At 46.6% G+C, this 26,557-nt stretch overlaps 2 protein-coding genes across 2 annotated transcripts; both read left to right on the forward strand.

Moving 5' to 3' along the window:
• The first annotated feature begins 5,698 nt into the window (after window positions 1-5,698).
• LOC128309336 (protein takeout-like) lies at window positions 5,699-17,327 on the forward strand. Its single transcript, XM_053045692.1, has 5 exons — window positions 5,699-5,739; window positions 8,941-9,242; window positions 15,940-16,314; window positions 16,402-16,551; window positions 16,653-17,327. The coding sequence occupies exons 2-5, from the start codon at window positions 9,167-9,169 to the stop codon at window positions 16,805-16,807; spliced, it is 756 nt and encodes a 251-aa protein (XP_052901652.1). The 5' UTR covers window positions 5,699-5,739; window positions 8,941-9,166; the 3' UTR covers window positions 16,808-17,327.
• Window positions 17,328-21,763: 4,436 nt separating this feature from the next.
• Window positions 21,764-26,169, forward strand: LOC128310867 (MFS-type transporter SLC18B1-like). The gene is made up of 7 exons (XM_053047606.1): window positions 21,764-22,937; window positions 24,246-24,894; window positions 24,969-25,134; window positions 25,202-25,297; window positions 25,365-25,700; window positions 25,783-25,908; window positions 26,030-26,169. The coding sequence occupies exons 1-7, from the start codon at window positions 22,827-22,829 to the stop codon at window positions 26,112-26,114; spliced, it is 1,569 nt and encodes a 522-aa protein (XP_052903566.1). The 5' UTR covers window positions 21,764-22,826; the 3' UTR covers window positions 26,115-26,169.
• The last annotated feature ends 388 nt before the right edge of the window (window positions 26,170-26,557 follow it).

The raw sequence follows: 26,557 nt of genomic DNA on the forward strand, positions 1-26,557 counted from the left end.
ACAGTAACTTGCTATAATGATACTACCAGCAATAAAACATGCATCATCGGTGCATCGGTGCATCAACACTCCTCGTGACTCTGGAACAGGACCACACACTAACCGCACCATTCATCAACCAGCTCCCATATCGAAGGCTCCATCCAAGCCGAGAATCGAACGATCATAGGATCAAATGGACAGGGAGGTTCGACATTGAACTTTGATGTTGGTGAATGCACAATTAGAAATCTGTTTGCATCACGTTCTTCGAGCTTTTCGCCACCTTGATCACCGTGCCGGACCAGTGCGGAAGGTGCAAAGATAAAAAAGTAACGCAACCATCCACGCCCGGCTCTCGAGACAGGTGCAAACATCTTTTGTTGAACTTATGGAGCGACCACTATATTTTGTTTTGCATGCTAAACCGGGTCTCTAAAGTGTTGTTCACAAAGTAGCAAAGGATCGTTTCGATCAAGAGGCTTAGAAGAACTGTGCATTAGTAGGATCCTATCGGTCTAGATCAAACAAAAAATCAAAGCCGTCGTCATTATTGAATAGAAAAACGACATAAGAGTATCATTAATTAATAGATCTGATAACGAATGACATGCTGGCAAAAGCAATCAGAACTAATTCTCGTTTCATGCACATTTTTACCAGCAACATATGACCTTTTATTCCATCCTTTTCTACTGCTTTTCTGCTCGTTCAATGTGACGATAAGATCAAAATTCCACCAGCACGTGACACGATAGCCGTTCGAGGTCCTTTTTCAAGATTAATGTGAGCAAAACGCATTACCTTCCAATTCACAACGGAAAGGGTCACAGTCGTGTCACGAAAGGCTTCCATGACGAATCGATCTTCCATCGGTAGACAGCACACGTTCCAACAGAGCGTTGTGTGGCGGCAAAAAATTCATCACGCTCTTTCACTGCTTATTTATATCGCTTCCTTCTTGCACATTAATCGAAGGCGACGAACCTTAGCGCACGATCGCACTATGTTACGCTTGATCACAGCGCGAATTGTTTGACGGTACGTTTTTTGCTCCAGTTGAGATGCAATTTAGATGTGCTCTCTGACAAGCTGGGATTAGCGACAAAGTGGCACTAGCGAGATAGCTTATGCTAATGTTCACGAGGAAGCATAAGCGATCAGTATGCATAATCAACCGTATCGTGTCATTGAATTTGGAAGTAGAGCCGTATTTTTCCCTCACGACGAGAATTGCATATTTAAAGTGCAAAATTCCTAATGTGGTGATAACAATCCATGACAGTTCTACATTTAATTGAAATTATTTAATATACAACTTTTCTGCAGCATTAGATAATTTCCTGCAGTTATTGAATCATTATGCAAATGCTTTTGCAGTACTGTGATTTGAGGATCATTACATCGAAGCGCATTTGAATTAATTTTGCAAATCAAATGAGTGTCGTAAAACTCGTGCAAATTAACCTAATTTTTATTGAAAACAGTAGTAATTAATACTTATCAGATTAATTAACTAAGTTTCAATTCAAACAAATGACACAGATCAATTTCAATGAAAAGCACCGGGCTAGGCTAATGAAAGTCTTAATAAACAAATCTTAAGAATTTACTCACCCATCTATTCATTCCCATCGCTATCATATTATTAGTATAATTACTTTTTTGTGCTTTAAATTTAGAGATTTTAAATGACTTTGAGGTTATGTTTTAGTTTAAAAACAAATTTTTCGGTTATTTTATCACTTTCTGTTTCTTTCTCTCACGATGACTTCACGCTCTGTATGACGATTTCCCTCACCAGCAGCTCATTCCACTTACACATCAAATTCCACACACTATCTGGCACAATGATACGCTTGCTCGTAGCGCTAGCGCAACCTTGTCTCGCACGGTTCTCTGCAGCCTTCACACCACTTATCAGCAACCGAACCGGCTCGTGCTGCTGGATAACTACATCCCCTGGTTCCACACCTTTCCAAAATCCTATAATGGTGCAGAAAGAAAGAACGAAAAACAACAGAATGTGACTGAAATCAGTTCTGAAGCACCTATTACAGAGGGGTAGGAAAAAAACGAGAACAGACAAAAAAATAATTTCCATCCGGTTTCCATCACGCTTGTCAACCGATTTGGACCGGATGATGGTACGGTAGTGGCGCTTTCGCGGTCAGGGCCTAACAACAACAAGGACATCATGCCAGTTTAGTTGTAGAGCGTTGTCGCATGGTTTCCGATAGAGTTTTCCGTACGAATTTAGCGACCCGATTGTATGGACGGCCTTCTGTCGCGTGGGTTTGATTCGTTTCAAGATCAATAAAATTGGGTCCAGCTAGTAAATCCATCCCAACGAATATAGCATTGTTCTTCATTGTGGCATAAATTGGACTCGTTTGGGTGTGTCAAAAACGTTTCGTCGCTAAAAGGCGAATGTGAAATGCTCATTAAGCTCTACGCCCATTTCCAAAACAGACAAAGAGATTTAAATGCAGCGTCGCATTGAAAACTTTTATACCAACCATAGCCACAGTTAGTTTATGTTGGTGCTACACCCTCAAACCTCCTGTCAATGAGCGCATGAAATCATAGAGCAAAACAAAACAAACAGCAAATAAAATTTGGAAATTCTCATTCCACCTGGGAACCGGAGTTTCAACTCGGCCGGCTTCGCTCGGAAAACAATTACCCATTTTCCAGCTGACTCATAACAACGTGGGCTTTTATTGAACGGCCGCCAACGGCGGGCGCGGGGCTATGGGAATTCCTTAATCGATAACTCCTCTCTTCGCCTGCAAACACTGCAAAAACCTCAACCTGACTGCATGCCGGTGTATGCAATCGCAGTGTGTAAACTGTAACTGCGGTATGGAATTGCTTCAACCGGCTTGCTGCCAAACCGCTCCTTTGGTTTGCTGCTTTAGAAACCCAACGGCCTGAGAACCACAGAAAATGAGAATGGGAAATGTGTGAAACAATGTGCCGATGCCGGAGATCTAGTACAAAACACAACCGGTGAGTGTTGCTGAGAGTGTTTTTCCTTAGCCACAACCTACAAAACTGTTCAATGTGTGAATGGCAAACAGTGAATATCTTTCCCTTCATTTTGTATTGTGAGTTTGTTAGATATTTGCATCTCGTTTGAAAGGGAAATTTTTGTGCTTAAAATCTCGAAGGTTTTTCGCGATGTTTTTTCACAAATCCAGAACCGGATTACTGCAAAACGAAATAACTTGCCGAATCAGAATCGTATTCTTTTCGTTCTCTTTTGGCACACATTTTAACATAAACCACAAACTTGTTCTTTTTCCGGTGTCGATCTCAAGTTTAGCGACTATTCTCGAAGGATTAAATGTGTGATAACTTCTGTATCCATAATTCCTATAACGAAATGCAAACAAACCATGCTGAACGAACCATTCTCGGGGGTTTATGAACGCGGCGAAACAAACACCGGAGTATGGGACTATTATCGTGACTTATAGGTCATTAGCATCCTACGGCCAGAACCGGAATTAATGTTTTCCTTTTCGTTTTCTCGGAAGATACGTTCCGAAACTCCGCATCACAACCTTGACCGTCTCGCAAATTAAGTTTCAGCAATGGAAAGGATCGATCTTCTTCAAGCTTGAAGCTTGTGTGAATTGTTGGAGACTTCTACTGTGCTTTAAGAATTATTAAAAAAAAAAAAAGAAATAAAGTGATTTTAATAAAGTGAAAATGGCTCATGGAATGTATGATGTTTTTCCAACTATTAACTGCTTTAATGCATCGCTCAACCGCTGGACCAAGTGTCGCAAAAACTTCCTAACCTTACACTAAATAGTGTCCATTGCGTGCGACCGATTGAGGGCTGATAACTGTAACGCTCCATTTACGCGAAGGGCACGCTAATAATCGATTATTGTGCCACCCTGTCCCTTTCTCGCACAATCACACTCACACACACACACACACACTCATTCCACCTGATATCGGTCGAATGATTTTATCTTATGCAATTAAACGACCCTACCTTGACTTAGATGTTCGCGTAGAGTTAATCGTTTTTCCACCCTCAGTCATTCATTGATGCTGGTTTGACGGTGATTAGACACATCCTACAGTGATGGATTAGGCAGAACTTTCGATGTACTACTACACTTATTAACAGGGTAGTCGAAGCAGCAAAAGAATGCGGAATTCCAATAAAGTACCCCCAAAAAAAAAACACCCTCTCGATCAGCGCCAATGTGGAAACGGATTTTACGCCTGTTATACATAAAGTAGAGCGTGTCGAGTGTTGAAGTTTCTGTTTGTAAATGTGTATGGTTCGGCACCATGTTTCAAAAGTTACTCCACACCGTTTTTGGAGATCTTTGCTCGCTACAAGGACACGGTGACGGCGAAGCGGAGCAGCAGATGAAGAATTCTCTCGCTCGAGTGCGTTGTCTTGTCTTTCGCACCGCATACGCTAATCGTTACGCCGGTTGTCCTTCAATGTTCGTACTCCGATTAATGCAATTCCGGCTTTTTCGTCTGATAACACACAGCTACCAGCCAATCGAACAGTTCCTTGAACTGGTTCGAAAAAATCATCCACCCCCAGAAATGGTTCGCTGACATTGGCCACAGAACGTGTCGTTTGGAGGGGGGGTACCAGCCAGAGCTGGCCGAACTGTACTTTTCGGCTCGGATTCATGAACAACAATAATTTGATTCCCGTGCCGGGGACACGATTAAAATCAATTAGTTATTCCCGCTTCGTTACGCAGTAAACAGCGCCGACCGGCCGGAAATCGGTGTACCGGTGCCGAGAGGGTGGTGCCGAGCAATTGTTTACCACATTTTTTATCGGGCCTCTTCAAAACAATTCCGATGGTGCACTAGTTTTGGGTCGATATTGTTGATTGCGTGCAGCAGACGTACCGCACGTCGTCATGGGTACGAAAATATGATAATTTGAGGTCACTCAAACGAACAATAACACTGCTATATCTGATGACGTTCCGGTTAGAACGGAAAATTGTCCCAAACATAATAGACTGATTTCTCTGTAATCTTGCATCTTTTGTGCACTATCACTTCGTAATATAAATCATCGAGCGGGAATGGGTGGTAATCGGAGTTGAAGGGAGTTGGCTTAAACACGGCAACCAGGAACATGCTGACGGAAGCATTATTACGAGAATACGTTAAATGCCACTCTTGGAACCGGTATTTTGCCAACGAGCTCTAGAATAAGCCCCACCGAGCTTTTACGTACAAAGAACTTGTGCGATAGGGTAAGCGACGAACCGGCTTATCGCTTAATGGTAACCCACACACACACGCACACGATCAAAGTAAATAGACAAATAACGAAGCTTAAATAAGAAAACAAGGAAAACCATATTCGATAATCATATTTATGCGTTAAAAAAAACGACTAAAATTGAATATTTATCCTGTTTAGAACCCAACCGGTACGGTAACCGGTATGCGCGTATGAGTAACCCATTGGTCACTCACTTGCGGGTGAGCGATTTGCGGATCCACTCTCCTGCCCATTGTTTCACTGTGCGCTGTTGTATGTACTAAACCACTAAAGCAATGGCCAGGCATGTTCGGAGAGCAAACAACCGCATAAGAAAATCTCGCTTGAGCGCGAGCTTTCGGCGAGTGGCCGTGAGTGGAGTAAGGAAAAAAAAGCACATGCCATATAAAAGTGTGCCGCACCGAATGCAACGGCTTCATTCGTTCGCGCAAAGTCGCTCCGGTGCGTAGTGCCAGTTTAGTAGTTTGGTGCGTATAGATTCGTGAATGTGTGTGATTGGTTTTTTCTGCCCCCTGTTTCGTTTCTTAAAATATCTTCCATGCAGACTTTGCCCATTGTGTTCCACTCGTCAGTAAAATGGGTGGAAGTGGGGACAAAAAAAAACTTGTTAAACATTCGGCCTTGTGGATTATCGCTCGTCGTGGTGAAGAAAGAAATGGAAAGCTTTCCGAGTGGCGCGGATTTATGGCAAATGGCTTATGACATTTTTCGATCGATTGGACAGTTTACGAGCGTGTGCTATGTGTATGATCGTGTGTGTGTATGTGTGTGTACGTCCATGTATAATGCGTTGTTCACACTTGAACTTCGATCACTCGTTCGGTGGTTTATGCGTCGAATCGAAGAAGAACAGCGATGCGTCTCCATTGGAGATTAAATCATTGAACGCAAACGTTTGCAAATGCACTCGATGGTTTGTGAAGCCCACTTGAGGCGTCCAGATCGTACGCACAGTGACATCGAACGCAGGAAAGAGAAAGGGAAAGAGCTCTCTTTCCTTTCCCGGTGCCAACCAACAACCCCGCTGGACGCTGGTTCGAACTGGAAGGGATGGGAATTGTGCAAATATCTCTCTAAGCGCGTATATCTTGCCTTATAGCACCGCGGCCGCGGTTGTGTACCGAGGCCGTGGACTCTTGAGCAGCAGCGGGCCAGCTGCACAAAAACGCTGCTCGAAAACCCGAAACCAGCCCGATATTTTTAAGCTCACTGAAACTGGGGAGTGCCATTTACGATCAGCGCTGTCTGCACCGTGAATTTCACCCGTCCCGAGCATCGCCATCGACCGCCGTTCGTTTGCACTGCGTTATCCAACCGCACTGCGTGCCGAAACCCGAACGAAAGAAACTCCACCGTCTGGCACCAATTCCCCCGGACGGACGGAGGAACGCGCATCCCTGCGGTGCAAACTTAAAGCTTGCATCCTATGGATAGTTTAAGCATTTTTCGACACCATTTTCATGCAGTGAACTAATCACCCTCGTAGATTGGGACGCTGCGTTCTGTCCCTTGTTTAAATCTGCTCCATAAAGTGATTTCCAGCCTTATTCTGTTGGCAGGCGATGTGTTGTCATTTCAGCCGGAATAGCTCAGACTGGACACGCACACATCGCGAGATGGAACGCAAAATTGAATAATAAACAAGACAGCTACAGTGATGCAGATTATATAATTCAATTGCTTCGTTTCAAGCGTGCTTCTCAATTTCTTGCACTAACCGGAGAAGACGCTGATGGCTTCAGATTTGCCCAGAAGCCACGACGGACCGTTTTGGGTTGACTTACACCTTCACCTCCTGCACTCCAGGCGACACCTGCTATAAATGCTATAAAAGATCATCCCTTCCTTCCATTACGAATTGGTATCGGTTGTTGTGCTTTTCGTTTGTTTCTATATCTCTAAAGCACGTCGTTCCTTTTGACTGACGCTGAACGCTTGCCAAATGCATCAAACAACTGACCGAGGTGTGTGAGAGAGTGTTTCATCTTTTTTTGAAATGCAGAACCCGGTTTTTCCTGCTATTTACCATCGATGGGAGCACAATCGGGTAACAGAACTGGGTCATGCCGAAAGTCCACATACACACAGAGAGTAAGAGTGTCGGAATACTGCTGTGGAGTGTGGAACTGCTAGAGGGGAGTTAGGTGTCTTTTTTATACTGTGTTGTGTGACTTTGTAAAAACAAAGACTTTTTGAAAAGGACGTCAGGATGAAGTTAATGTAGTTTGTGAAAATATGTTGGTAGTTTATAATTTTGCTATAAATCATCCATTTCTCCAACAAATTTGCAATATAGACCACAAGTGACATCCATCAGAATAAACTCTTTTTTGAAAGGACTTTATGCTGCCCTTTAATAAGCGCTTTTGGCTCATAGACTTCGCATGGTATTGGAAGATCCTTTACATTGGAAGCGTCCAAATAACTCATATGTCTGAGATTCTAGTCAAGCTCTTTCATTTTTTATTAGTCGTCCTCGTATTGAAGTTCCAATCCGTCATCATTTCTGATGAACAGAATGATTTGGTATTAATAACACTCCTGAAGAACTCTTCGGTGTTCTGTATAGTTTACCAAACTTAATCATAGTAGTCGGAGATTCTCCAAGGTTAATAATTCAATCTAATTCCAAGATGCGAAGACATCGTAGCGAAAAGATCTTATCTGTCAAAATTCACTGATGTTCAACTACGACCCATTTCCATTTCTAGCAAGTTATCTCATTAGAAGCCTTGGATCTTGAATCCATCTAGAAAAGACCTCCGGTAATGTTAAGCGTGTCAATTAAACAACTACCTTCCAACACAACACAAATCATTCCAAACCGCAGGTCCTCCCCAGCCGACTAACGCCAATACCTCGGCACCTGCCGCCTCATTCTAGGCGTGCCTCGATCGCCAGAAAGTCGTAGAATAAATCAAGATGTATGTGTTTACGCAAGCGGACAGAAATACTTGACCACATTACGAGACAGCAGATGAAGAGAACAAAAAAACGGCTCGTCGGTTGCCGCCTAATCAACAATACCCTCCACTGAGCTACTCGAATCCAGCTCGACAGGCTATACCGGTCGGTTAGCATTAGCAAACCTTACTGGAAATCGCAGAAGGTGACACCTTGGAATGATCAATTCTTCGACGCATTAGCACGTACAAAGTTCGTCTCGCACACGCCAATTTGGTAGTGAAGTGTCTATCTCACAGCGTTCCTGTTGCTGCTGAGGGTAAAAGGCACATTAAACAACCCCTTTATAGCGCTTAATGTCCAGCGGTAATGTTCAATCATCTACCACACGTGCCACTGCAGTAAGGTACGTCAGTAACCTTTCTATGAAGCGCACATTCTAGTAATCGATCCTTCGCCGATTAAAGCCATGGGTGGATCGGTTTGTGATCGCTAGTTCGTGCCACGAGGAGTAAATCAGGGGTTTCGATGAGACGGTGCCCTCTAATTTACGCCTCGATGATGTCAGGGGCTCAATCGATCAACGCACTAATCATATGGTGATAATTCTTCCCACCGGGAGAAGCCGTACCGTCAAAATCGGGACCGTCACCGACCGCGTCTTCCACGAGCAAACACACCTGTCGGTGGGCTGTTTGTTTGATGCTTCAACAACGAATTCCTTTCCTCTTTTATTCCCAACCCAAAACGTGCACCGTGTACAGGGGTAGGAGTAATCGTATGCGTTAGAAGTGTTCAGTTTAAGTGCACCGATACCGACAGCTAGGTCGCACACAACGGCGCAAGTGACAACGACCGCACCATAAGTCACCCGCAAGGACGCTCCCGCAGCACTCAGCTCCAGACGTCCCGTTTTGTTTGCCTTTGGAGCACCAGCGAGCCGTCCGTGGGTACCCCGTGTTGTCCCCTGCCCCGAGTACGTCCTTCACGATGGCCGTTCGATGTCTGCTGGTGTGGAGTCTGCTGGTGATCGCCACCGCATCCGCCGCGGGTGTCTACGAAAGACGTAAGTGTTTGCTCGCTAAGCTATCCTTCCTATCGCAGCCCCTTGTGAAGGCGTACGTACAATCCTGTCCGGTGTTATATTTCTGCACACAGCGCTCGGGCCGACCTTTACTGGTTGCGATGAGCGTGTTTTTGTTTGTTTCTCCGATTTCCGCCGAATGGACGCCGAAAGATGAATTTAAATTGTTAATTTCGGAACACAGCCAGCGTCAAGGTTAGCGTTCATGCGAGTGTGATTCTCTTCCCGTGGCGACGCTGAACATGGCAGATGATTGAGCTAGCCATTCCTGACTTCCGAAAAAGTGTTCAATCCTACCGCGCATGGTTTTTGAGATCAAGGTGATCTGCTCCAGTCTCTGCTCGTTGACATTCCCAAAGCACTCCCTGGTAGAAGGGGAGGATCACCTGAAGAAGATGATCTTGAAACTGCTTCGTGTCATTACAACGCACCACTGGAATTGGCTGGTCGTGTGTTTCTTTTTGCTGCCGCTGTTGCTGTGGTTCGCCCATTTAATCAACAGGAAAGAAACGTCGTCGCTTGATAACAATGCCGTCCATTCCATTCCTCACAACTGCGGATTGTTGCGTGTGCGTCCGCGTTCAAGCGAAAGTGCTTCGGCGCATTTTCGTCGGTTGCCTTCCGTGCCGGGACCCGATGCGGAACCGGCACCCACCCTCTGGGTGGGCATTAATAGTTCTGCGTTTCGACTTCGGCCCGGTTTTTCATTTCCTTGATTCGATCCGCACGAAACAAACGGAGGGTTTTCCCCTCGGTGGCTTAACTCATTCGCATTGAATTGAGCCTCTTTTTTCTGCTGCTGCTGCTGCTGAAGGTGCTGTGTTTGCTACCTTCATTACACCGCTGGAGGCCATTTCTTTGCCACGGTACCGCGCGGTGTCATCATATCAGATTATGATGGACAAAACCCACCTGCGTAGCAAAACGAAGTAAACGAGCTGCGAGTGCGATCGTTTTCGGCTGGCACCGACCAGCACGGTGTGCGTATTACATCAGATGGTGCCTCATACGCATTTCTGCTACTACTACTGCCCTGCTTCATTTCATTACGTTTGAAGCGTTTTGTTAAATTGGTGCTCATCCGTACGCGAATACGCACACCCGAAACGCGGATGCGACACACGTGTCGGGCATGTTGTTGGGGCAACAGTTCGGTGTCCGGCGTGTGGTGCGAAACATAACCTACAAATAAAAGGACGTGAAGTACGAAGAAAAAACCCACCATCATCTTCCCAAATCCTAAAGCAACGAGAGAGCAACCGATTCCCCAACAACCGGCTTCGGGGTTGCCTGTGCGACAAAATGCAAGGTTTCGTTCGGGTGTCGTATTATAAGGCCCACACTTGTTATCTCACGACGTAACGCTAGTACCGTGCCCGCGGTTTCGCTAGCGTCCCTTGCAGACGATGACGGCGGCGGTGGCTGTGAATGAGAGTAAAAGTGAGCAAAACCGGTGGAGATTCCGGCACCTTCACTACGGCCACGACGCACACCGTTTTCGCGCGCACCGGTCCGGCTCCGGCGTGGTATGCGCATAATGGGGTTTCCCTTGCGCGCCCCACCCGTACCGCGTGACCTATTTTCGACCCTCCCGCCAGAGTGTGTCTCCCTGTCTGCGCTACTTAGGATCGGCCAGAGCGACATTCACACCGGCTAAATGGATTCCCTGTGCCGAACGTAGCGTTGCACAGCTCGCCTTTTTCGCGTTTGCTGCAGCTCCAACAGCAACAGCTGATGGTCAGTTTTCAAACCCTTTTTGTTTGGTGTTGGAAGGAAGCTGCAAAATTCGTTAATACTCTCGATCTCTGTAGTATTATAATTGCTGTTGTGCGGGAATTTTCATACAACCTATATTTTATACACAGGAAGGTTCTGAAACTTATCATACTTACTTACTCACTTTTCGTACCTCTTCTTAACTACTTCCTAACTTCCTAGCGTTTGCTTGCTCCTTCTTGTTCACGTGTTTGGTTAGTTCTGTCTGTCCCTGACGTTGCGATCGTTTTCGTCCTGTCGCCTGTCACCGCGCCAGGGCTGTCGCAACGCCAGGGATGTCGAACATTTCGTCGCAAAAATTGCAAAACATCAATCTCAAACTCGTCTGGGCGTACGCACCAACATATCAGTAGCAGCAGCCATTGCGTAATACGGTAACAAAATTCAATATCAAAACGGATCGAAAAGAAACACCCAGCGGCACCAAAGTTTGTTAATAAATCTTGCCAAAAACGCAGCTAGTTGTTGAATCTGCCTAACAAAAGTAAACAATCCACGAGAAACTGTGGTCGCTGTCTGCGGCGAAGATGGCCGCACTGTGCCACTTTCCAGCATGGATTACGCAACCCCTTACGCCCAGCGAAGCACAACACACACAAACGGCAAACAAAACCCGTTTCAAGTTCACCAAAGCGTCTTTTCTCCTTCATTTAGTTATTTTCATGCTCAGCTCGTGCGCGCGACCCCTGCGCAAGCGTGAAAACGGTTTTATGTTTGGTTTATCAATTTCAGCTGGACAATGCGCATCTGCGAATGGCGTGTGTGTGATTGTGTTATGTTTTTTTTTTGTTGCTGTGAACTTGAACCATACTGCTGATGGCGTTTGTTATCCCTTTTTCGGCGAAAAGGTATTCTCGCCCACCCCTCCCATAGTGGGGAAGCTTTATTGTTTAATTCCTCAGCACCGATTCAATGTCGTACGTGTGTACGTGGACCGTCCGTGTTTGAATGAATGAATCAGATGGGGGCCATCTCTCTCTCGGGGGGTGCTCGAGACAACCGGACGGCTAATGATAAAAAGTTATGATGAAACGGACACAGCGCCCTCGATGCTGACACACACCAACCGACCAACCGATTTGTGCAACGGCCGAGGGAAAAGTGCCCGAAAGAACCCGGCCCCCACCCGCCCGGCACAGGAAGTTCGGTGGGGCCGGGGTGGGCTTTTGAAAGGTTTCCAGCATTGGCCCGGCATGGGTATGCATGAATCACCTGACAACTGTGGCCGGCCCGGCGGTCCCCGGGAACGGTTCGCACTTCGCATGGTGGTGGATGACGAAAGCGCTTTAACCTACTCAGCGCGCAGCCACCATGCACCTTGATGGTGGTTGACGGAAAAGTGCCGACTTTTGCAAGTCACTTTCATTGGGAAGGAGAGGGCGAGTGGTCCCAACATGCAACCGAAGGTAGGGTGTGTTTCAGAGCGTGTGTCAGCGCTTAGGATGCTTTCGTTTCGGCCATTCGTTTGCAAGCCGTGTCGAAAACCTGCTGATGATGCTGGACGGTGCAGTTGGGTGGGGGCCCAGCATTGTTTGCCCATTCTGCACAACGACAAAAAGCAAAACACTTCACCCAGAGTGGATCAAGATCGGCCCGGCAAGCGGATCTCGAACGCGTTTGGGGGGGAAAGAATGCGCCTGAACTGCAGGCAAAACAGTGGACAGCATTGTTTTGAAAGCAAAGCTGGCTTGGGGTGGCTAGTCCAAAATGTACGACCCTGACTTAATTCGAAAGGGACCACAACCGTCAGCTGCTGCTTCTGCTGATCTGCAAACAACACCGTTTTAACGGATGTGAAGGTGTGCGACGGTCGAAACGAATGGCATCTGCGATATGCATTTCGGAAGGTGCTCAGCTAAAGGTTGCTTTATCCTTTGGACATGAATTTCTTGGACGATCTGAAGTTGGAGATTGAGCTTTATTAATTGGATCACTGGCTCCGGTTTAGCATTGAATTGCTAGAAGTTTGAGGATCTCCTGATCATCTGTGAACTTCTGGACGAATGTCAGTAAATGTCACTATTCTGGAGTCCTAGACCAGGAGTCCTGGGCCAAAAGTGCGGATTCTGTCCCCAAGCTTCAGACTAAGGTCCAAGAGATGGTCCAAGATACGTCCAAGGCTGCGTACTTGGAACATTGGAGTACATAGCTGTGACATCTCTCAACCAAAAAAAATCCTACAAGACAAAATATTACACAGCCGTCTAGTACATGGACCCCCTATATTGCTTTCATAACCACACTCTCCAGTTCACTTCAATCCATGAAGGTGAAGCTGTTCGCGTAATATACCTCCCAGGAAACAGACAGTCTGTCAGCGCCCCAGCATCATTGTTCGGAGCACTCGCACAACACATGTCCTCAGGAAACGGCACAACACAACCAACCGACGGCCCCAGTTACCACGGCCCCGGTTTCCAATTCACATTCTACACAGCGCGCGCACAGAACCATTCTACCAGCCCTTCTCCTGCTTGCCTCCGCTTCGATCGGTTCGCTTCGAGCATACTCTGTCGCGAGACACCCGCGACCTATCCACCCTTAAACCGCGCGATGGCCGGTGTCGAAATCGGTTGTTTGTGTGTTTTTTAATTGCAAACGCCGTACGCATTGCGTTCGCTGTTCTGGTGCGCTCGCCATCAAGAATGGTGTCTTTCTTCGGTGGCGTGCGGCACCATCCATACGCACGGGGTTCGTCGCCTTGCTCGGCAAAAGTCTCCGCCGCCGAGTGGCGTGGCGCAATCGGTGGCAGGTTTTGCCAACCGTTGTGCAGTGGGCAAACGGGGTGCGAATCTGTGTTCTTCTGTCTTCTTTCTCGTAGGGCCGAGCGCGCCACCGAACACCGATCGAGCCCGATCGCTTCAAGGGCCCCCGAAATGTGCAATGTGGTGTGCGCGGAAAAGGGGGCAGTGCAAATGGGGCGATGGTAGCAAGGCCAAAACAAGCACACACACACACACACAAACAGGTGGAGATACCGCTGATCTGCACGCATGTCCCGTGGCGATAGCTATTTAGTAATCGCACCAGCACTGCAACGCAGCCACGGAATCGAGAATCGAAGCAAACACTAGAACGCGATCACATGTGATCACACCGAACAGATTGTTCATCTTCTGTCGAATGTTAGATACCATTTGCTACCCGCTCAGAGGACGTTTGGCTTCCCATTTAAGGGTGCGCTATCGGTGAAAAACCGGCCCACTGAAACTGGTTTCCCGATTAACACCTTTAGCAGCCAGATATTGTGGACCGCTCGCGGCTCCATTCCAAGGAAATAAGCTGCCACAATTCTTGATACTTTCCGCGAGCGCACGCGCGCGCGCGTACCAGTAACAACAGAAAAACAGCACGCACTGCTTTGCATAATCCGGCCAACGATTTGCGCTGCAACAATCACCCACCCAACCTCATCGGCATCTTAATTATCCTACTTTCCTACCGTTCAATTAGCCGAAACGGGTTTTTTTTTTCTCTCCCGCGGTCGAGATCTTTCTCTGTCCCCTTGGCAGGTACTGGTCGCTTTTTTTTGTTTAGAACGAGCAAAAGCTAAACCGACAGAATTACCGTAATTATTGAAGTCCACACTTTTACTTCCTGAATCGGGATCTGCCCTTTCCATGTGGATCACTGGGTGGGCGATGGCGGTTGCAAACGGTATGCAAACGTGGCAGGACCTTGTAAAAGCGGGCCAAGGATCGTTTGGAAATGAAGACAGTTCAAGGTCGCAAGGTAAGGTGTGCACGAATTTCATGCATGCGCTCCAAACCCCATCGGAGACGAGATCGTGGCTCGTAGGAGCGTGTTGAGAAAGTGTCGAAAATCAATCAACCATGAGCGGCGTCAAAGTGCGCACGATGCATGCGCTAGGAATACCTCCGCAATCCCCCGGGGGTGGCGCACCGAACAGTCCTGCTGGTGCAATCGTTTTGATTTATTTTGTTTTCGGAGGTCATTTTGCCACTGGTCTGCACCACCATCAGCAAAAAAATGGTGCGTAAGTGTGTAGCGAAATTTTCCGTTATTGTTTCTCTACTCTTCTTCGCTTCGTAGTGTAAGCTTCCTAGTTTGTCGAGTATTTTTTTTTCCATTTCGACGCTACGTTACATACTGCACCTTACGATCTGATCGTTATCCGCTCCAAAGGTACTCGTACGTTGTTGTACCACGCTCTGTATAGTGTGCAGTTTGTGTTGCAATGCAAAATGGCAAACAAGTGCCACAGTGGACAAGCGGCAGAATGCTACCGCACAGTGGGACCCCAAGTGGACATACTTACACACCGCTAACCTCCTGGACAGTCCACCAGCTGCATCGTTTAGATGCCTATCAGCTGCACCCAGCCGATGAAGTAACGTATTCCATCATCCATCATGAGCCTCCATTGATGAATTGGATCATTCTTCATTTATCTTCATCGCCCATTGCACAAAAGCCTTGGCTGGTACTAAAAGCTACCGGTGGCATTTTATAATATGCCTTTACGATGGACGCTTTGCAAAGCGGAAGCCTCACAGCACGGTGAACTAGGTTGCAGCAGTATCGCAACAATCATCCACAGTAATCGCCTTCAACGGATGTGATGTTCACCGGACGTGTGGCCCAAATTAATTGGGCCGGTTTTAATTGCTTTACGCTCCAAAAAGCTATTCACTATTAGCACAATGAGAAGGAATCGGTAGCCATAACTGATACCGATGGATTTGTTTAAGGGTTTTGAAACTTTACCTTGGTAAATCGTTGGTGGATGAATAAATGCTGAATATGCTATGCTGATGTAATCCGCCTGAAAGTATGCAATCTATAATTTCACATGTGCTTTTTTTTTAATTCCTCAAGTTAGGATGAATCGTTTACCTTTACCTTCACTACTAACCGTGTGTTTTCCTCCCATTTTCCGCAGCCTCATACATTCTGCCCTGCCGACGAAACGATCCAGAGATCAACAAATGCATCCGGAACTCGCTGAACTTCGTCAAACCGTACGTTTCGCGAGGTCTGCCAGAGCTCAAGACACCACCGCTCGAACCGCTGCGCATCGAGGAGCTGGCGATGGAAAACAATGCCGGTGCCGTGCGGATAAAGGCCCTGTTCACGGACATCGTGGCGCAAGGTGCCGGTAACTACACGATCAAGGAGGTGCGCAGCGATCTGAAGAAGCTACGCATTGACATGAGCATCGCCATTCCGCGGGTAGAGTCGCGCGGCAAGTACGAGGTGATCGGCAATGTACTGCTGCTTCCAGTGCGATCGAACGGCGAGTTCTGGACGGAGTTCTGTAAGTGAATGTGGCAATTCTTCAAAAAATAAATGATGTTCAATTTATAGGGGTTTTCTTTAACTATTGCGCGTGCTTTACTTGCAGCTGACATCACCGCCATTGCCAAGATCTACGGTAAAGCTATCGAACGGGACGGAGAATCGTTTATGGGCATCGACAAGATCAATGTCGACTTTACGATGAAGAACGCTCGCTTCAAGGTGAAGGATCATGTTAACACGCAGAACGTGCTGGGTGAGTATGGTTTTTGCTGGGTTCCATCATCGATGCAGTCGGTGTGTGCTCTGTAGGCTCTGTTTGCTAATACCCTGCTGTACGATTACCCTTTCCATCAGGCGAAGCAATCAACCAGTTCCTCAACCAGAACGCGAACGAACTGATCCAGGAGATGAGACCGGCGGCCTCCCAGAGCATTGGCAAGCTGTTCCGAAAGTTCTTGAACGATGCCTTCACCAACCTGCCGACGCGGTTGTGGCTGCTGGACGACTAGAACCCGTACGACTTGTTCTCCAATTCGTAGCATTAGCATTCGTCTTTAAAGCATAGGTGATATACACAGTGTAGTCTTAAGGATCGCGTACCCGTGCCTAACGCCAATACAAAACGATTATCGTGTATCGTGTACTGTTTTTTTGAAAACTAATCCACGTACAGGGGCGCCATCTCTCGGCAATGTTCTAGTTCGCATAAAACTGATGATAAAAGATTATTATAAAATGGAAATGATAAAATTTTAACAACACACCAACATGTTGCACGAGATCAAATCTCATCGTAACGCCCTTCTTTTTTTCAATACAATTCGATCGACCACCACAAGGGTTATGCTTGTGGTTTAGTGTGGCAAAACAAACAAACAAACTAAACGAAGAGAAACAAACAACACGAACAGCAAGGCGGACGCGATCATTTTTCTTAGATTTAAGGTGTACATACTTCGTCGTGATGATGCAAAGCGTGGCTGCAAAAGCGATTTTCAAAACACAAAACCACAATTTAATAAATCGAAATTAAAACGAAACTATTTGTTAACCTTTGTTTTGCATTTTCCCTAAAAGAATAAGTAGATTTTTGATCTAGCTGCATGTAACGGCCGTTTGTGTCGTCGATGAATAAAAGACAAATTGAATATTAAATTGCATACCTTCAGGAGCATGCATGTAAAATCCTTTATACCAATCCTTTATCAATTTCAGTGTTAACGAAACATGTTGCCTTGGGGTTGTAAGAGTCCCGGATTTTTATGTAAGGGATGCTGTTCAAGTACTTTCGCATTGCAAATTTCCATTTTTACTACACACAGTGATCCATCTAATTCCTCTTTGGCGGCATGGAAAGTTGATTCACACATGACAATATTTTGAAACAACTTGAACCCTTACTGCACTGTTTGCGACGGGCGACTGCTGCTGTACTGCTAAATTAGTCCATAGCAGAGTAGCGGTGGTATATATAATAGTATATCTCCGGCATACGAATATCATATTAGTATACTTCTGAACCATTAAATCAGTTTATATAGTAGTACATTTGTAGTGTACGTTTACTAACTATTGCAAGATTGTGTTGATACATGATGTATTTTTTTAGTAGTCGGATAATGTATTAGTACATTATTAATACTGGAGATTATACTAAATTAGTTAGTTTATGGATAGTATACGGATACCAGATTAGTATGTTTACAGTGCTCGAATGCTAAAATAGTACGTTTCTTGTATATTCTACAGTACTAATTTAGTACATTTGTGGTATATGCAAACTAAAATGACATATACTTATATAGAAAGGGGTATATTAGTAGCACGTACCTGCTGCGGATGATAAATTTATCTCAAAACAATACTTAATTAGTACAGCAGTAGACGTATACTAGATTGGTATACACATACTACATGCTAAATTCTTACACGCTTCTACTCTTCGGTGGCCCTCCGGTAGGCTGCCTATTTCGCCTACCGTTAGCTCCGCCTGTCTCTGTTCCGACACACGCCTTCACTGTTCACCCTACATTCTACTTGCTTGCCCTACAAAAAAGGGAGCGACACTGTGTCGCTGCTGATTATGGTTACGGTTCCTTCGAATGCGTAATTGTCTACGTCGATCGGTTTCATTCCGATCTGCTCCACATCCCGGTAAGGAGGACTAATTTTTCGCTCAAATTTATTGTTTCCGTTCCGTGTTTCTTCGACGCCTTATCAAAGTGCACACTGTGCGACGACTTCTGGCGCCTTCAATCGTCACTAGGGCGTGCAGGAGGGCGCCGCAACGGGGAAACCCACCGATACCTCCGGTCCGTAGCTGATCTATTTTCAAGCCATCCTATCGTGACGAAAGTGAGAATGCCCACGTTGGACGCGATGTCCAAGCCGACTTGGACTACCACCGTCGTCGTGTGGCCGGGCTGGGGTTTATTTTTAGCTGAAGCGCACTGATGTTGATGTGGATGCCGCCTCGATGGTCCGGTTCAACGTAACGATCGATCCGAAGGCGGCCCGGGCAGGAAGGTCCGGTTCGCACCGGTTCGGCTGGTCGACGCACCAGCTGCAGCTGCGTGTGGAACGAGCACAACAGGCCCTTGGATCTTGGGAGAGACAATCTAAGAAGGAAGAGCTACGCGTGCCAGCCCTTCGATTGTGGCCGCCCTCGAATGTGTCCGATTGTTCTGGACAGAGACAAGGGTCTGCTGCAGGGTCTCTTATCGCATCGTGCCGTTGCAATGAAGTGATCGGAAAGCGATCAACTGACTGCGTTGCTGGTGCTAGATTGCTGTATACGGCAAGGCGATGCAATAATTACGTGGCGGTAATGCTGTATCCATTGAAGTATTTCAAACACATTACATCAAAAAACTCTTTCCCACCTGTATTTATATTGAACATTGTTATAAGAGTTATTGTTGGTAGTTGAACTCAAACTGCATAAACTGCAGACTTTTTCAACTAAGTTATACTTTAACTTTACAAGTCTTTATCGCACACATTGGGTCTCAGTTCATAAAACGGTAAACAAACCAATTACTTCAGCCTGTCTAAACAATCAAACTCCAAATCTAGCTCCAGGAACACGAAACGTGCCGCGGAATAACATAAACATCCCATACCGAAGGTCACCACTCCCATTAGTCGTCCATTTCAACCCGAAAATTACTCTCCCCTAACTAGCTGCCATCGCTGCACGGCACGGCACGGTGTACACTAATTTTTGCGCAATTTCGCGATCAGTGACCGGCAACCAACTACGTCCTCCCGATGGCCTTCCCGAATCGGTCGCCAACAAAGCGATAATGTTAATTGCCCAATCGTGCGAGTGCGAGTAATTTATTAACGTCCAAATTGTTCTATCCCAATTGTGGCGGCTCGTGGTTCGTCGTCGTCGCATAAGCTGCTAGCCCCACAATCTTGACCGCCCCGGCTTAGCTGATAAGATGAACAGCAAGGAGGATTTTTTGGATGCGCTGTGTAAAACGAGCTTCTTTTCCGGGTGGTGGTCATCCACGATCACCATTCATGCGTTTCAAGTTCTTAGCGTGAGAAAATCGGTTCGCTAGCTGCACCGGAATCAGTTTGTCGCTTTTATTATACGTTGTTGTAGGGCAGTTAGTGGTGGTAATTAAATCAAGTACGTAAATAACTTAATATTAACATATCGAAGAGAGACAAACCATCTTCGAAACATCGATTATTCCCCGATGTCTATCTCAATAATTTTCCCCCTAGCACGCATTTTACGAGCAAGCAACGCATACGTCAAATTAATCAAGAAAACGCCGACATAAATCCAAACAGTGCTCCTCAGCATCTCCCACTATCAGAATCAGCAAGCTCTAAAAATAAAGCAACAAATACAATCACGCTAATCAAACGACATACAATCATACTCGGAAAACGGAAAAAAATGAACTTTAACGGAAGGGAAATAAAAACAAACAGTCTCAAATACGTGCGTGACATTATGGTCGTCTCATTACTTCCGACTCCAAGCAGCCCCAGCAGTACTATCAACGCATTGGACCGCTCCAATCAAACGTGCCTCGTGAAATCCTTCGCCACCTTTGGCCTTGCGTAAGTTTGCTCGTCCAATCCCCGCTACGCAAGAACGACCCCCCCGACTGCTCAACCGCACAGCTTGGAGCATGTTTCTGCAAACTGGGCAACACCCAACGGGACAACTATTTGTAATAGGCCGTTGCGAACTGGAAAGCTTTTTGGGCGGCATTTTTTACGCCACATTTTCAGCGATTCCGAAATGAATGACAATCATTTTAGGATTGTTGCATCATCTTTCGATTCCCCCGACCGTGTGCCGCTGTTGCTAGTTGAGATTGAGAGGTACAGGAATGCCAAAAATGTTCTGTTCTCGTGTTGTTCTTGCATGTGCGAAGAAATCAAGAAACATGTAAATTCAAAAAGTGAATTCCACAAAATCTAATATCCCTTCAAATAAGGATGGCTTAAATGCCTATCGATATCACCTCCTTGGCACAGTTCGTGCTTTTCCTAATTTTATACCCTTGAAGTTGTTCATTTACAAAAGGTCCGCTCATCACCGTGGTATGCGCCGTTCATCACGTCATCATCACTCACTGACGGGCAGTACAGTGATTCATATTGGGTAAAGAATTTGAACGGCGCTATGTTAACACATACCTTATGGCTCTCTGCTGATATGCTGCAGGATGATAGGACGATAGCAGTGCGATGATAGCATCGAACCCAACCGGGGAACGCAGATCGGACTCGTACCGAAGGCAAAAAAGAGGAAACGAAGAACTACTGAGGGTACTACAATACTGGGAAATGAAAGAATCTAAATATAGAATAAAATGTCTACGCATAATTTGCTAGCAGGTCACATATGAGAAGCTTATATGTGACTGTTATAAAAATTAAGTCTTATTATTATATGATTTTAAGAACTTAACCTTAATTAAGTAGTAAGTAAGTAATTGCTGATGGATTCGAAAACTACATCTCCAAGAAGCGAGTGAGTGAGTTAGACCAATTCTCTCCAAGAATCTTAGATTCATCATAAGTCAGGATTATAGTACATGACGAAAGTGAACTTGTCTAAAGCACACTTTTCTACATGTTGTTGATAAACAATCAGACTGATTCGTACACAAGATGAGGATATCTGCAAATAATGCCAGAGCACAAACTCAGGTCTTGAGCCATACAACTCAGCAACTTTATATTTTAAATCAGTAATATTTAATACCTCAACATGTCTGCAGTCCTCCAGTGTTTCCATAGTGCCCATAGTGCGTTGATAACGCGTGCCTCTCGCACACCGCTACAAGCTGATTAATCCGTAACGATGGGTTCCGCAAAACACACGATCATCTTCAAGCATGCTCGGCACTCGAGCTGATACGCGGCAGCGCACATCTTCCCTGTGAGCTGTACGATCCCAGCGCGATCAGTCCCTTCGCAGCCAACGACCGAACATCCGCCCAGGCACGCAGAACCGTGGTGCTCTGCCGTGGAGCTCCCAAGCACCGATCGAAGCAGTGTTCGCGCAGTGTCCTTTCATTTTACGTCCCGCCTGCCATTCCCGTACAGTGTCTCGCCCGATCTACGCCGATCCTGCCGAACAAGTGTTTCTCTGTGTAGTGCGTCACCAAACGATGCTCAGTGCTCAGATGCTTAGTGTAGCGAAATCCATACCAAGCAAAAGTCTATAATCGATACCTTCGTACCTAGCGACGCCCGTGCCCATCACTTGTCAGTGTATCAGAACAAACGGAGCACGGTGGTTATCGTGCTGGAAGCACACTTCCCGACACGGTTCGAACAGCCGCAGTTACGGATCGTTGCCAGCGCTCGCATTGAACGCCAATACCGGGCGCGATTCTTTTGTCCGCGGATCGTGATTCTGCACCGTGCACGGAACGCTTGCCGTATCGAACGTGTTGTGCTGATTGGACGGGTAGCGAACCCTGCGGTCAGTTATCAACATCGATAGTGCGCGCGCGGTCTGTTCCCTTCTCGCGGCCCAAGTAGAGCTTGCCAATCGCGGTACAAGGTGTGCTGCTGAACGGCGGCACACAGGCGGCGCAAAAGAAGATGCTAAATCCCGTGCTAGGTACCGTGTCAGCCTTCTGACCCAACCCGACGATAGTGACGACGACACCAACGTTGCCGTATATGCTAGTGTGTCCGTGTGTCCTTCGTGCCCTCATTTTTTATTTGGCGCAGGCAACGAGACGTAGTGGTTGTGTTGCGTAGGTGACTGCACAGTGTGTGAGTGAGATAATGTGTGGCAGTCCTTAAGCAAAAGCGCAAAAAAGTGATCCAGGGTGGTGTACGCAGGCTTATCGACAGTATTGATTGCATCCATTGCGGACACATCGGAGCTAGTGGACAAGTGTACGCGCTGTTGTACACTCAGGTGAACGGCTCTGCTAAACGATTCTTATACGCTTATCTTTTCCCGTCGAATCCTTAACGACGTCCTCTTGCGAGATTCAAACGTCACTGAAAGCTCCAAAGAAAAGCTAACACACGATGGCGTTAGACTTTACACGACGCCAGTGGCTGACACTGATGATTATGGGACTGGCCGACTTTTGCAATGCGATCTGCGTGAGCTTACAGGCACCATTCTTCCCGAACGAGGTACGTAGAACGAACATGGAAATGATCCTTAGGGCACGTATACCCATCCTCCTTGACGCTTATTACACGTTACTTCAGTTTTGTGCTTAGTAAATACAAACTGAGCAAGTGAAACATAATTTCAATGGTTTATTACGCACTGTGTTTGCTGTAAGACTCAGAGCTATAGATCCTTGTTAATAGTGTCTTATAGTTTACAACGCTTCAACTTCTTTCCTCCGTAGATATAGCCTATTATCATGAAAACTATTATCCATCTTGAAGTTCAGTGTTCACAGTTCCATTGTGTTTTCTTAAATGTAAAATAAAAATCAGACAACAAACCTCAAACCCCAAGGACCGTCTAATCTGAAGATGATTAATTCTGCTATAAATCATGCAATAATCACATCAGTAATCTTAACCAGATGTCCTATGCCTAGTCTACGATAGTAGCATCGCGAGTTTTAGAACTGTATGTTTGTATTGTACACAACCTTAAGGATGTTTAAAGAAATTCTTCATCAAACTATCAAGATAACAATACGATCAAGATCTCAGAGAAAAGTCTAAACCCGACAATCCCCGAAATAATCATTGAACTTCTTCATGGGTACAATCTCACAAAACTGAACCACAATTAGTCAGAACTCTCTGCAGTTCAGTTTGACAAAGGACGTCCATTATGATTTATCGTCAATAACCTTATTGGCTACCGCACTGTCCACTCCATATTTGATTAATTTCTTTTAAAAACATCCCAAATCTAACGACTCCAATTCCCCCAACTCGCGCGATTCTATTCACAAACAAACATACAGCTCTGCTGTTATCTGCGAGCAAAATAAACTTTTTGTTGCCAAATCTGACATTGAACTGTGCACCCTCTCCTGTGCCATCCGTTCGGAATCAAGAAATGGATCAGTGCCACAAAACACTGATAATGTACGGAATGACCATGAATCATTGGAAGATGCCAATTTCTTGGTTTGTTGCTGTAGCCATACCGTGGTAAAGGCGGTGGCCCATGTTACGTTGATGGGGGATGAAAAACACATCTCACCCGCCCCGAGGGTGGGGATGGGGATGAGAAGGGTGCCGACTAGAACGACTCATATTTCCCGTACACTCGAATGTCATCAACACCGTTATCTAACCGTGTCTGTTAGTTGGGCTGTGAGGCGCCTTGTTTATTGATTCCCTCTCGATCTCTTGCCTAGTATAGTCAAGATGCTTGCGTCTGAATATGATCGAGAGTAAATCTCATTTCTTTACTCACCCTATTCCTATGATCTATTCCCTACCACCGGTCCTCCTCCAATCCGGCAGGCTGAATCGAAAGGTGCGACGGCCACCGAGTACGGGCTCGTGTTCGGCATCTTCGAGCTGGTGGTATTCATCATCTCACCCATCTACGGCCAGTACATCAACCGTATCGGGCCGAAAGTATTATTCAACAGTGGCATCTTCACCACCGGCACCTCGGCCATCCTGTTCGGGTTGCTGGATCGCGTGCCGGGCCACGTGCCCTTCATAACGCTCGCGTTCGTGATACGCATCGTGGAGGCGCTTGGAAATGCCGCCTTTCTGACCGCATCGTTTGCCATCATTGCCAAAGAGTTCCCGAACAATGTCGCCACGACGTTCGCATCGTTGGAGACGTGCTTCGGACTGGGTTTGATCGTGGGACCGATGGTTGGTGGTGCGCTGTACGCCGTCGGTGGATACTATTTGCCGTTTGTCGTACTCGGTTCGGCACTGTTTGTGACGGCCATCCTGACGTTGTGCATTCTGCCGAAGCACCCGAACGATCAAGCACCGAACCGGGAAAAGTCCGCCTCGCTGATCTCGGTGCTGAAGATACCGGGTGTGGTCGTCTGTGCGCTTGCCATCTGTGCGACCAGCGCATCGATCGGGTTCCTCAGTGCGACCATGGAGCCTCACCTGCGACAGTTCGACCTCAGTCCCATTCTGCTTGGTAAGTACCGGACAGGAAAGTCTTTCAATAATCGCAACCTTGGGTGATATCCTCTTTTGCCATTACCGTGGCAGGTGTCGTGTTCGTCATCAACGGAGGAGTGTACGCATTGACCGCTCCGGTCTGGGGTTGGGGTGTGGACAAGTTCCTCAACCCGAAAATTGTCTCCGCCGTGGGATGCTTCCTGGTCGTCGGAGCGTTCTGCATGGTCGGACCCGCGTCGTTCATCCCGCTCGAAACGTATGTCGCGTGTTATCTTCGCAGCCTTGTATTGTGAACTTCGTGTCTAACCTTGACTGTATTACAGGAATCTGACATACGTCATTACCGGACTGGTGCTACATGGACTAGGGATTGCTGCGGTGCTTGTTTCCAGCTTCACAGACGCACTAAACATCTCGATGTACGTAGCAACCATCTCACCATCTCTAGGATGATGATCATCCACAGCTCTCTGCTTCTCTCCACAGCAAAAAAGGACTTCCAGACAACATTGAAACGTACGGACTCATATCTGGCCTGTGGACGTCGACGTTCGCATTCGGTGCGTTCGTAGGACCGTCCGTCAGCGGGCTGCTGTTTGATGCAATTGGTTTCCGTGCTTCGACCGTGTTTATTATCGGGCTGCAGCTTGTTGTCGGCATCATCACCATACTGTTCCTCTGCTTCGAGCGTTCCCCAACGCCGTACAAAGAAATTTCATCCGTCGAGTCACTGATCAAGCCCGCCACAAGCTCACATGATGGTGATTCGCACAACGAGACTAGCGTCAGCCGCACCAGCAGTCTTGACATCACCTACCGGGGGTAAGTTGGTTGTACGGCTCTGTGCGTGTACGAAACTTACAAGAAAAACTAATTATAAAAATAATGGTTGCACCATTTGCAGTAACAAATCGGGATTCTCCGGCAGTCAGAGTTCACTCATCGGTTCCTGGCGCCCGTCGGTAAACAATCTGCTAATCAGCAACAGCTATCAAAGCAAACAAGGACACTGGGCACGTTCCGTCACGGAGTAAGTAGTCACATGAGGTTAACAAACAAGCGCCAGGTCGAGGCGTGCCATGAAATTAGCGACCCCTTGTTGTTGATCGTTTGACAATTTTGACTTTGGCTTTTTCAAATCCACCAACCAGGTTAGAGACGAATACTGGCACACAGTACGGTACACACTACGGAAGCTTTGACGCCCGACCCGGTTATCACGATACGATGGCTTAATCGCCCCCCCCCCTTGCTGTTGTAGCATCGTGTGTCCCATGTACCGGTCACCTCGATGTCGCTCCCCTGATGCCGGCAACAGCGACGCGTGACCATGCGGATCGTTCCGCAACAATCGAAGCGCACACCTATACCTGCCAAAAGACAACCAGCTTAACTAGTTGTAACTACCTCCTGCGTGTTATGAGCGCATTCGTCCTTGCGGAGGGACATTTTTCTTACGTCGTCACTTGCGCTACACGGACGGCACACTATACTCTCTTCAGGTCCAGTGACCCACGGGCAACTCTAGGGCCTCTGGAACATTATACACACCATTGCAAAAGACTTGGCCTGCTAGACCTTCTGTACCATACCCATGCAATACTCGGCGGACTGGCGGTCAAAACGGATAGCTTCCCCTGCAGACAGATTATACAGCCACAAGGTGAAACAGACTGTTG

The sequence above is a fragment of the Anopheles moucheti genome, chromosome 2 (assembly GCF_943734755.1).
Source record: "Anopheles moucheti chromosome 2, idAnoMoucSN_F20_07, whole genome shotgun sequence".
Lineage (NCBI taxonomy): Eukaryota > Metazoa > Arthropoda > Insecta > Diptera > Culicidae > Anopheles > Anopheles moucheti.